Below are 13373 nucleotides of genomic sequence, written 5' to 3'. Positions count from 1 at the left end.
TCAATATCGCGTTGGATTTTATAAACAACAATAATAACTCTTTATTTTTCATTGAGTTTTCATACTATGTGATCACAATTTTTCACACACTTGTGTGTTCCTCCCCACCTCCCAAACTAATTATTCAACTACCGACTTTTTAAATTGAGACCACTTTGTATAAAAACATTAAGAAAAAAAAATTATCTTATTAAACCCTATGATGTGTTGAGTGATTCACGATAAAACGATCATCCCGTACGACGTCAAGTCCACACTGGCCATGCAAAAGTCCTACTAGATAATTATTTTTGTACCCATGTTTACCGAGTACAAAAAATATAATCACTAATATGTCACTAATCACAAAAATCAGTAGGGTACGAGTTGGAAACGATAACTAAAACATATTGTATTCCGTCTTGGATTATTTTAGTTTACGGTAAAACGTTCACTTAACGTTTTATGCATGAACCGAGTCGTTATTATATTATTATTTTTATTTGCCAAAGGTTTTGCAACACAAACGGTATGAACTGTCGTCATAGCACATGTTCGATCGTAACGCGCACCAATTGACAGAACGCACTAATTAATCGTTTCTCTCTTCTGTTTTATTTTTTCAAACAAGTTTAATTTAAACGGCTTGATTGTAATGCCGTCCAAACGACGACCGACGTGACATAATAAACGGACCGAGTTAATTGCGACCGGCAAACGTCTTATTCGATATTGTTACAATAATAATAATAATAATAACAACAATTATTATTATTACTATTATTACCAGCTGCGTTAATCGAGCAAGGCCATTCGGCATCGCGCACACTATGATTAGTCAATTGACATGCATTTTTTTTTTTTTTTCTATCTTTCCGGTCAAAAGCATTATCGTGCTAGTATAATAATAATATTACACTATATTATTATTATTTTTATAGCGTGATGTACACTTACGTAGACTTCTTCCCACTGGTTCACGTACCGCACCAGCCGGGAAAGCCGGAGCAGTCTTACCAAGCTGAGCAGTTTGGCCAACCTCAGGATGCGGAGGGCGCGACCGGCGTGTAGAATTTGAATGCCTTCGCCCACGTTCTGTTTTCGGTGGTAACAACATACACAATAAACATACACAAGTTAGACTGTATCGATAACCATCCTCAACCGATCCCCAAAATTAAGACAAGTTAAAACTTCCCATGTTAATCAAATCCAATGTCGATCTCAAGTACTCGGAGCTGAGCTAGAAATTAAAGAGTAGTCTAATAAACATGACTTCATTTCCATACTCCGTACTTTATTATCATATTACTTTATTAAGTGTTCGGAACAATTGTTATTATACTTGAGGATTAAATTTTGAAAAAATGTATTAACTAATGAGTAAGTTTTATAAATATTTTTTTAGGTTATTGGTAACTATGTTTAGTGTTTTCATATAGACAATCGTCTAACGTTAATCGTCTTATTACCTATTATTATTATTTAAACATCTAAATATTTATAAATGATTTGTACTAAAAAGTCCAACCAACGCATAGTCTGCTTACAAACTTAATTTAAAATTGTAAATTTCCCTGGGAAACATAACTGAGGTCAAATTATTATTCCATGTACTCGTAGTGCGATAAACATTTCAATACACTCTTAATTTAATGCCTCTAAAGTTGGTAAAATAAGCAAATCCATAAGATTTATATCAAAATATTTTAAGCTGAACCTCTTTATATTTGAGACAACCTCGTGTATTTAATAAACGTTAGACATTTTAAATAATAAGAATAGTAAGAGTTGTGGCTAATTAATGCAAATGTAATGTTTTGTTACACGTGTATTGTAATCGTGGTAACTATTAAACGATTAAATTGTAAACACGAGTACACCATAAAATTACTTTGTCGATTAACGATTACACGAATCTAAAACGATTGTCACAATTTTTGTCAACCATAGTAACTTATCGTTAATCGAGATAGCAATTTGCTCAGCATTACCTGGTTAAACACTAGGAACAAGTAATCCAACGGCAACGAGCTAACCAAGTCCAGAAAAAACCACGACTTTAAGTAGTTTTTCGCGATCACTTTGGGGTCTAAAGTCACCTGTTCGGAACTGTCCGGTTGAAGTATACCTGTAACATTAATATAATATATTGTATGTTTAAACATTCATTTTGTAATGCAATCTTCGCGCGGACCAAATCTTTAGACTATCTTTTATATACTCGTTCAGACCAGCCTGGCCACGCATCCACGTCAACGTCATCCTCATTTTTGTTTAACGTCGATAAACATTAAGACATAAAAACAAAAAACCAAATGCCCACGACAACCGAAAAAGAGGGTCGAAGAAATGTTGGCTTTTTGTTGTTTGAGTTTTTTTTTTTTTTTTTATTAGGTAAACACCAACTAATCTATTGATATTAATACAAGAATTATGTAAAGGTGCTTCAGAAATTTGGTAAGTAACTGCTATCAAATAAACTACAGTGAAATAATTTCAAAATGATTTTCTAGTGTTAACCCACTTCACACTATAATTTGGATTTATTTCTTGAAAAATATACGGCTCATTTGTATACCTATGGGCCCTTGTGTGCGACTTGACCGTTAATTCTATATTTTAATAACTTTTAGCAGCGGTACTAGGTGCATTTTTCCCGTGTAATCTAAGTGATATAGTATACATCCTATTGAGTGTTGGTATAATATATTAATGTATGATGTAATACGGTATCACTTGATAGTTAGGTATACCTATCGATGGTGAATATTATTAGCGTTCTAATTGTAAATATTTTGGGTAGTTCACCGTGTATGACAATATTCTACTTGGATAATTTAATAGGAAATAAATCGTTATAAATGCAACTAACTAAATAACCAATGCATACTGCAACTATAATATGTAATTTGTGCGACACACTCTTAACTGTCTAAGTCCATGTTATACATTGTGTGTGAGAATTGAGAAGAACAATATTCATATACGTGTGCCGTTAAGTTATAAGTAGGTAAAAAAAAAAAATAGAATATCGTTTGCCATATTATGGACATCAATTAGAACAGTTCATTAAATGAAAATCAGATGAGCAATAACCAATAAGTTTTAACTTTATGTGTGTCGTCTTGTTATGTACAGAATACTGATTGGCGATTACAACAATATTACAATGATAATGTGATAATATTATATAGATATACTATAATCATAATTCATACCGCAAATAGGAGTTTAGGTAACGTACAGTCTACTGATAAGATATGGGAACGAATGACGGTTGTGCAAGGTGTCTTTGACCTTCGTTTCCGAGCAAGTAGATAAAGAATCCGTTGTGCAAAAAATATTTTAAAAAAATTTGAGCGAATTTTATTTTTGTCCTACTATCGGTGACAGTATTATCGATAGGGATCAGTATTATTATTTAACGAAAAATAGAAGTGCTACTTTTTTAAAGAACCCAAATAGTGTTTTTAAATTCAAATCTTCACAAAGTCGTAGCAAACGAACAGATATGTGAAATTTACAAATTCAAACGCTAAATTTTTTAAACAATTTTGTCTACATATTTATGAAGTTAAAAACATACATTCCCATTTAAAACCCCAAATGCGATGACTTGTTTTACATATAAGGGTTGATGATACAAATATTCTAAACATTTTAAAATGTAGAAAAATATGTACCTACCGATTATATGACAAAACAATTCTCAGAATACTTATATTTTCTGAGAGAATGAGTGTCTTACACCAGCTGAATCACCCTGTATATCGAATAAAGAAGAAGAAAAAAAGCCACCAAATAAAGTATATACCTTTTATATTTCACGTTAATATTCAGTAAAAGACGTACATGCATTTTAAAAACACATTTTTATAAAACAAACATTGACAATACAAATACGAAATCGACGGTTCAGTTTTACTTTTGACGATTAAGTTTCTATCTAAACCGAAAAAACGATTTATTCGTACACTGTATTTTAAAAAGTACACTAGTATAATACATTACTAAAAAAACATATATTTTTTTACATTTTATTTACAATATCGCTGATGTTAAATTCTTTTATATGTTTTTGTTTTACGAACGTAGAAATTAAAGAATTCATTGGTAAGTTATCATTACGTTTTATCCAAGACACCACTTGAAAAGATATGATCTTTCCCTGCCACCCTTCACTGGTTTAGTTTTTTCTTTCTGTTACAAATGGTGCCTAACTTAATGGTGTTCCCACACCGTGAAATAAATAATTAAAAACATTTAACATCTTTTTATTATTAAAAAAAAAAAAAATAGTAATAAAAAACAATTACCAAAATATTAATCTAATTTCCTAATCTTTAACAAAAAAAAAAAAAGACGCCATACATTCAAGTACATAAATAAAAAAATAACAACTATTTTCAAATAATTAGAGGTGAAAATGAGAAATTACCATTATTATAAAACATGTATTACAAGACATACGACCTCACATCTACTAATTTCGTCCATCACACCCAAATCATTATCAATACTGTCGTGGTCTTCGAACAGCCACATTGCCGCAGTAGAAAATCTAAAACACTACAACCAGACGTAGTGTTAATAATAAATGTTTTTCTTAAAGCTATCGTTGTCATATAGTTTTCAGCCAGCTACATCACCGCAGAGATGTGTCCAATTTTTTTAAAACATTGTAGTGGTCAAACTATAACACAACAATAAAATTTCTAAAAGTCCTACAATTGTCGCAGCCCTTGAAATTGCTGCGTTGCCTCCATTCATCTGTCAAATAAGTCATCAAAATCGATTTGTCATCACAAAATTTCTGAATTTATAGCCAGTATTTATTATTCATTACAAATAGCAACACTTTTGGCTCTGCCATTGCGAAGCTCCACAAAACATTTTTCATTAAAAATTAAAACTTATAAAACAATCATTATTTTAAGATAATAATTTTGTCTTTTGCGTACCTCCTCGAAAATGTTCTTGCTAAAAATTAAGACGTAAGACTTTTAAAAATTCATTTGCCTTAATTATTAGAAAGCTCTCAAAATATCCAAATTTGTCACAAACATAAATACTTAATAGCTATGTAAATTTAAAACATACTTTAACAATGTCTAAATCAAATCTATGCCCAAACTTTTTACAAATACAAACTCTTAAAAATGATATCGGTTTAAAAAACATTTTTTGGCTTCGTCCGAATTGAATCTACACCCAAAATCTGCACAAATTTACATATTTAATTTTAAAAATATTATTTTCAAATTTTTACAATAACCTAATAATTAAACGATTTTTAAAAATATATTTGACTATGTCTAAACTACTAGTAATTAATATACTATAAGTAAGCATATTTTTACATTTAAAATTTAGAATTGTTTTTATCAAAACCGAAAGGTTGTTGTTCGTTTTTTAATTTATTAGAATATACATGTGTTCAAACACCAACACTAAGACAAAAACACCGAATAAAACTAAATACGTAGTACACCAACTCGCCTTAGATTTTTTAGTTGAAAAAATTCCATTTGATAAATATATAGTGATCTAACACGGGACTAACACTGTGTTAAATAAGTCAATCCCCTCAGAATTACATGCTTGGTTGTATGAATCTCTAAACTTTTTTATGTTAAATTGTAAATCTAAGCTGGTACAGGGCTAGCATATTATTATCCACTAACTATAGTAAATATATTAATGGTATAGTATAAACTTCCAGTTTTAAGTGTTGTATAAAGCCGAATAACAAAATAGTCTATTCAATATGTAAATATTAATAACATGATTCCACGCAAGAATCAATACCGCATTAGTCGGACCAAATATAAAGCCTAATAGATGCGTAAAAATAAGTAACACCTTGTATGTATGTATATATCTAATATTTTAAATAAAATATGTTTTACACAGATTTAGTAATCACTACAATGTTGAAGTTTCTGTGTACAGTAGCTTTATTTCTAGTAACGGTTAAAGCCAACGATGAAAAGTCTATTCCATACGGGTTTTTTGGGTCAAAAACTCCATACAATTTAGTTGCAGCACCGGAGATTGAAAAACCAAAGGGTAAGAAGTATATTTTTATCAGGTCCTTTTGAGTACTTGACTTTTTTTTTCTTATTTAAAGTATAAGAGTAAAGAGGTTTTATTGTATCTGTGCCCATTATACTGATTTAAATATGATGCTACCCGTCTAGCCGGGCCTAGCGGTTATTTATAGCGGCCTCGTCATATTCACTGACAAAACATTGAGCGTTCATTTTAAGTAAATAATTCACATTTCAAACAGTAATAAATATTAACTAGAAACCATAATGGCCATATTCGAATTTTTCCAGCCCATTTTTAGAAAAACACACACAACCAATAGCTTCCACAAAACCAACATTGTTACGAAATTGTGTCTGAATTTAAATACAATATATATAGTTTAAATTTATTTTTGATACACACATTATGTTTCAGTTTAAACAATTCGTACTCAGTGGAATGACTATATTATGAATTTAGTTAAGTAATTGCAGAGATCTCTGCACCAATTTCGTCTTGGATGACTAGGAAGACTTTGGGGATTGGTTTTTTTGCGGAGGTTGGAAATTTGTAGATTTTTGTGAATATACCTACAGACCAAAACATTTTTTTCACAATTTTGCGAGACTGGTCTGAAAAAAGTAATAATGTTTTATCACTATTAAAAAAGAATATCCAAACCTTCGCGATCGTACCTTGCCGGTCTTTAAGGAATGTAGTTTAGAGTAAAAGGTTTAGTGGGGCAATACGAAATAACATGGGATCCCGTTTAGTCAAGTGTTATTCCCAAGAAATATACAATGTTGTGGTTGGTACATTCCGTTTAGTGCTTCTGAATAACAGGTGTTTTAACGGACAGAGAATGTGGTGTGAGATTTAAGTGGATTTAAATGGTGTAACTTTAGTTCTACAGGTTTCATACCATTTAAAATTACACTAGTCCTATTTTGTAGGTTTTACGCCACGTCAAATCTTTATGTTGGGGAGGCATGGAACTAGAGGTCCAAGGTTCAGCTTTTCCAACGATAAGATGCCAAAACTGGTAAAATATCAAAACAAATTTACCGAACGTGCTACGTTAAATCCAAAAGATATCAAAGCCATAAATAATTGGGTGACGATCATTGACACCACTGGCGATAAAAGTATAACACAAAAAGGGCACGATGAAATAAAAGATCTGGCAATAAGAATTCGTGAAGCTTTTTCAAATCTATTTCAACGGCAGTACAACTCCGACAATTATGAGGTATATCGCGTTGTTCCTTGATTAACAAAAAAGTTGTCCGAGTTTCATGTTACGGTAAAATAATTTTACCAGCTATAAAAATGTTTTAATAAAACCCTAATCTAGTATAACATCAAAATATTATATTGAATTTTTCGTAAAATATAATATTCATAATAGCAGGAAGTATTTATCTAAAACTAGTTTTTAAAAAGTCATTAATTATCAGGTAAATATATTATAATTACTTTAAAAACACGTCTCTTAGTATTAGATTTTGAAATATAATATATATATATATATATATATATATATATATATATTTTAGTTTGGTTAGTAAATGTAAATTTCGAACGTTAAGTAAAATAAGGATTTTATTTGAAACTTTTTTTAGCTATAACTTACCATTTAATAGTAAAAATTACTGTAACGCGAAAATGATACCACCCTGTAAAATAATTGTACAAATATTTAAAAATATTTTTGATCATCTTAGATTTTATCTGCGCCGGATTCACGGTGTGAACTTTCGGGTCAAACATTTATAGAAAACATTTTTAAAGATGAAACTATCCCAAAAATTCCTGTATGTGACCCTACGGATATCCTTCTACAAGTATGTTTGAAGTTTGCGCTGTTTCCTTTACTATAAATGTGGGTAAATATTTTGCGATTGGTTAACAGGTTGAAGGTCTGAAGAAGCTCGATACGAGATGCAAAGAGATACGGGTAAAAACAGATAGTTTAATAAAAGAATTTAGGACAGGCAAATACATGGATGGTGTCGTGCAAAGGGTTGCGGATAAAATGGGCATAGATTCCACAGAACTCGACTATGGTATGCTAAATAATAGCCTAAAGCAACATCGTTTTAATGGTTTTATACTATTATGTTTGTTTTAGAGATCATAAACATCATGTACGAGGTGGCTACCTTCGAATTGACTATTGGTGACAGTGCGATATCACCTTGGTATAAAATATTTTGCCAAGATGATCTTGAAGTAAGCAAATATATAATAACTAGTGGTTTTCATGAGCAGTTGGAATTTGATAGTTTTGAAATGGTTTTAGGTTTTCGAGTACGCCGATGACATTTTTCGATTCTATTTTAATGGTTATGGTGATCCTTTTAACAAAAAGCTCGCTTGTCCGATGGCCATACGTCTCGAAGAAAGACTTAGGTAATATGAATTATGAACACTATAATATAAGTAATGGTGGTGCTTTTATTGTTTTTTCTAACGTTTTAAATGAGTAAAATAGATCTGCTTTAGTTTTTGAAAGTTTTGAAGAGCTATTATATAATGAAATAAAAAAAGACCATCCTAATATATAATATTGAAACTTGTCGAAGTATTTGTGTTAATATAGTTTATTCTTGGAGAATAATTCTCGTGTTGAAACCTTCCATATTTTAATTGAGTAAAATAAATTCACACTATTTTTTTGAAAGTCCTTAAGCAATAATTCCAGATAATTTCAACTGTATACATACATTTTTCAAAGTGATGAATGCTGATGATATCAGTTTTTAGACGGTTGAACTTATTTTACAAAATTGAATTCGTTATTTTAATCAAAGTGAAAATTTTACCTTTTTAGAATTTAGTTGGTAATACAAAGTGGATCACCTTGTATTATAATATCTAAATTTGTCGATGACGTGGTGACATTAATATGATTTCAGAAATAAAATCAATGGAGAAGGACCGGATGCTGTATTTTACCATGGACACAGTACTAACATATTGAGTTTGTATGTCATGTTAGGCATAGGTGACGGTGACATTCCATTTAAGCAGTCCAACTACAAGGGTATGAAGGACTTAAAGTGGAGAACTTCGTTGTTCGGTCCATGGGCTGCTAATGTTATGGTTGTGCTTTACGAGGGCGCTGAAAATGATTACAGAGTATCATTTTATTTAAACGAAAAACTAACTTCTATAACGCTAAGAGACGGTTCGTTTTGTACTGTATGTGCGTGGTCGGATATTGAAGACAAGTTAACAGCTTATATAACCGACAATGACTGTGTCGATTTGGTAGCTACTAATACCGTAAGAAACTATAAAGATACAAAACCATACGTGTATTTTGGCACAAAAACCGCATACAAATTTGTTTCCGCAAAAGAAATCTTTGTACCGCCTAGCCTACGAGGTAAGATTATCTAGTATCTTAATGGTATGATTACTTATAATCTTACCATTCTTATTGCCTAATTTTCATACATACTTTGGGGATACCATTTAATGTAGAAAAGATATTTCAATATCAACTTTCCAATCTATCTCCCACAGCTACAAATGGATATTATCATAAAAGAGTTTTTCTCATTTTTAGTTTCCTTAAGCAACGATTTAGAAGCTTATTAAACCACACTTGTTATTAACTTAACGAACCTCTGTTAAAAATAAAAGACGTTATTTTTGTTTTGTAGACTATAAACCAATTCAGATATTTACGTTAAGCAGACATGCTACGACATCTACAACAAAGTATTTTTACGATAACCAGTTACCCAAGCTTTATGATTTAAAAGGAAAAATCACCAAAAAAGCTAAAATGACCCAAATAGATATTCAAGCTATTATGAATTGGCAACCAAGTATTGAATTCAAGCCAAACGATAAAGAATTGATCCCAAAGGGTCGTGTTGAAATAAAGGAATTGGCACTGAGAGTTCGGGAAGCATTTCCAGATTTATTCGAACAGTCAAATAACTATGCGGTACATTGAACACCCATATAACAATAATTAACAATATAGTTGAACACCAGTACATTATATGGGTTTAAAATTTTAGGCATTGACAATGGAAGATGAACGTTGTAGGGAATCTGGAACAATATTTCTACAAACGGTTTACGATGATACAACCATTACTGACGTTCCTAAATGTAATAACGATGACTTCTTTTTAACGGTAACTATATTGAAATATAGATATTTACATTGCTTTTACATGAATATTAATGTTGATTTAGATTAAGAATATCATACCAGCGAAGCCTCTTGCTGAAGGAGTTGAGTATGAAAGTCAAAAATTCAAAAAGGGCGATTCTATGAAAAAGGTTGTTGAAAGAGTAAATGTTAAAATGGGATCAGATGATATTACTTTACGTAAGTCAAGTAATAAACAATATGGACTTGTAACTAATATGTGTATCTATTAGGTGAAGTATTGATGATGTATGAAGTATGTCGCTACGAAATAGCATTTGATGACGGATCGATCCCCCCTTGGTGTAGTGTATTCTGTCAAGAAGACTTAGAAGTAAGCACTGCCGTGTGGGATTTCATTGTATATAGATTTGACATTTTTAACAATTTTTAAATGATCGCAGATTATAGAATATTTTGATGAACTGTATTGGGACTCTCGCTTTGGATACGGAAACCCGCATAACCTAAAAGTCGCATGTCCAATGGCTTTAAGACTTCTGCAGACCTTGGAGTATTATGAATTAATGATTTTATTATTATTTTATTATTATTTTAACAAATTTCGAACATAGATAAATCAAATAAATACTGGTGATACAACCAGTTTGGCAAAATTTATCTGAACAACATTATACTCGAACAATTTTGCGGTTGAGAGCCAAAATATGATATGTGTAAAAAATGCAGTTTTGAGGTTTATTGCAAGTATTGCTCAGTTGAAGGTGTACATTTTCTTGATTCAACATATGGTATTTGTAGATTACATATCAAATAAGATATTCGAAAATTTGTTAAAACCAAATGTTTCACGGAAGAACATAGTTCATAGAATAAATATGATGTGTTACTAAAACTTTATTTTTGTATGGTCCATGAAATATAAATAAGTATAACTTGTAGTACAAAACGGTGATTCGTATGATAAGTGTTATATTTTGTATAGTGGTCTAAAGTGTTTAAATTGCTCTCCTTAAACTATTCATTTTGCACACATCAGCTTTTGGCTTCTAACCACAACAATTTCAAGTAACATTATTCAAATAAAGAAGCCTGCATAGTTGGGCCGGGGCAAAGTGGGGACTGGGGAGGTTACAGTTCTATAGGAATCATTATATCATCTCAAAAAGATAGAATCACTGTAAATACATTTCTATGTGAATACTGGACTTCCCTTTAGTACTTTTTTACTGTGAAATGGTTTATTTCTTGTTTTATCTATTGTATATATTATAATTTCAGAGAAAAAATTAACAGAAAAGAAGGACCCAGTGGTGTATTTCACTATGCACACAGGAGTAACATGGTGAACTTGTACCTTATATTTGGTGTGGGCAAAGACGACAGTCCACTCACGGCATCGAACTTCATTGAAATGAAAAATCGCAAATGGATAGCTTCTAAATTATGTCCATGGGCTGCAAACTTTATGGCTGTGCTTTTCAAAAACGCTAACGATGATTATAAAGTAGCGTTTTATTTCAACGAACATATTACAAGCATACCTTTAGAAGACGGTTCGTCTTGTACAGTATGTCCGTGGCTAGATATTCAAAAGAAGTTACAAGCATACATAAGAGACAATGACTGTGTTCATTTTATAGCTGAAAATTTGGCCGCATACACTGAAAAACAAAAAGAGACCGTTTTGCTTTGATCAGTTGCCGTTCAATATTATATTCGCATAGTCTTAGGTTATTGCAATGGTGTATTATAAACAATATTGTTTGATTTAAGTTCTTCAGTAAAAGTTATTATTTAATTTAAAAAAACCACTGTTGTATTGATTCATTTTATTTAGAGTTGCGTGTACATAATAATATCCGTCTCATTTCAAACGGTATAGATTGGTTAAAGTTTTGAGATACTTGTAATCCGATTAACGTTAAGTTATAACATTATAATAATGTAATTATTATAATCAGCAAAGTAATCATATGATATTACTATAATAATAGTTGTAACTCATTTGTAGCCATGGTTATTGCTTACATTTTTGTTTACAAATTAATTAATTTTTTATTAGCGATTATTTTAATTAATGGTTCAAAATATCTATAAGTATTTCTAAGTAAATTAGTTTTCAAATAGCCAAAGGTACTATAAAAAATGATAGAAAGAATTGTCAAAAAAAATATCGTCTAAATAATAATAATAATAATAATAATAATAATTATTATTATTATTATGTACAGTCAGCTCTCGGCCATTGGCCATCCCATAACGATAATTTATGGTTGATAACATGTAACATGTATGTGGCCTGAAATTTTTTCTGACACTGTCGTGACAAAAAGCGCCAAACCGTTAAATTTTGTGCAATAATATAATAAAAACGATTGACCGAAAATTCAAATTTTTACCACCATTTTTGAAAAAAAAATAAAAATCTAACAGAATACCTCGAAAAATATTGGGGTTGCCGTTTGAATTCCCAAACATGATATCACTCATACGCAAACCACTTAAGGTAAAATTGATTAGTATTTAAGCATGAAATATGCATGAAGTTGAGCAACAAGACCACATAAAGTACATTTTGGGACCCACGGCAAACTGGCTTAGTTGATAAAATTAAGAAAATTCAATGATTTATATTTATAAGATTTATAAGAATAGTTTTTTACAAATTAAACAATTGTGGGCTGCCCACTACAAATATTGAAAGCCAATGTAGAATATCCCTTCTAAGTAAAAAACGTAACTATAACGACTGCATATTCTTACATAAGCTTCTAAGCGGATCGGTTAGGCACCCTTAGCTTTTGCAAGATATCGGTTTTAGAGCCCCGCCAGTCAGTACTAAACAACACATCTTATTATATTTAGCACCTAGTAATCGTAATTTTGTTGTACATATTTCCATCAGAAGGATTTTAAGTTTTTGTAATGAATTCTTATCAGATTTCGATTTGTTTTTTAATTATAGACTCAAGCTCAGAAGATTGTTGAATGTTTTTTTTTAACAAAATTTTAATATATTTATTGTCTATAATTTATTTCAATACTCTTATTCTATAACTTTTTTATTATTATATTCACTATTATTGTGCATTATGTTATATTACATTACGATATTAACTGTACTCTCTGCCCTCGCGGTCGTTAAAAATCTATAAAATATAAAAAAAAAAATGATATTTTACGTCATTGTACAGTAGTAAAAGACGCACGTACATTTAAA

At 30.7% G+C, this 13373-nt stretch overlaps 2 protein-coding genes across 3 annotated transcripts in view; one reads left to right on the top strand and one right to left on the bottom strand.

Annotated features, from left to right (window-relative positions):
* LOC126835151 (potassium/sodium hyperpolarization-activated cyclic nucleotide-gated channel 1) overlaps nucleotides 1-13373 on the bottom strand; it is a 39096-nt gene that overhangs the window by 9954 nt on the left and 15769 nt on the right. For both annotated transcript variants that reach the window (XM_050567460.1, XM_050567461.1), the window contains exons 3-4: nucleotides 1974-2110; nucleotides 937-1074 (exon numbers count right to left, since the gene is read on the bottom strand). In XM_050567460.1, coding sequence (XP_050423417.1) covers nucleotides 937-1074; nucleotides 1974-2110 — 275 coding nt within the window. The remainder of the gene's footprint in view (nucleotides 1-936; nucleotides 1075-1973; nucleotides 2111-13373) is intronic.
* On the top strand, nucleotides 3936-11949 carry LOC126835150 (uncharacterized). The gene is made up of 14 exons (XM_050567459.1): nucleotides 3936-4095; nucleotides 5896-6051; nucleotides 6969-7264; nucleotides 7740-7859; nucleotides 7928-8081; nucleotides 8147-8247; nucleotides 8318-8427; nucleotides 8934-9406; nucleotides 9687-9976; nucleotides 10053-10172; nucleotides 10234-10369; nucleotides 10423-10523; nucleotides 10594-10703; nucleotides 11432-11949. The coding sequence occupies exons 1-14, from the start codon at nucleotides 4038-4040 to the stop codon at nucleotides 11844-11846; spliced, it is 2640 nt and encodes an 879-aa protein (XP_050423416.1). The 5' UTR covers nucleotides 3936-4037; the 3' UTR covers nucleotides 11847-11949.

The sequence above is a fragment of the Adelges cooleyi genome, unplaced genomic scaffold (assembly GCF_023614345.1).
Source record: "Adelges cooleyi isolate 19-005CV unplaced genomic scaffold, UGA_ACOO_1.1 ACOO_flye_CR_arks_rails_tigmint_CR_PRNA_23, whole genome shotgun sequence".
Lineage (NCBI taxonomy): Eukaryota > Metazoa > Arthropoda > Insecta > Hemiptera > Adelgidae > Adelges > Adelges cooleyi.
This window is presented reverse-complemented; position numbering and strand designations above follow the sequence as displayed.

Coding starts and splice junctions, on each gene's coding strand:
- LOC126835150 (XM_050567459.1), top strand. CDS start 4,038: ATGTTAAATTCTTTTATATGTTTTTGTTTTACGAACGTAGAAATTAAA. Junction 7,265..7,739: donor ACAACTCCGACAATTATGAG/GTATATCGCGTT, acceptor TGATCATCTTAG/ATTTTATCTGCGCCGGATTC. Junction 10,704..11,431: donor AGACTTCTGCAGACCTTGGA/GTATTATGAATT, acceptor TTATAATTTCAG/AGAAAAAATTAACAGAAAAG.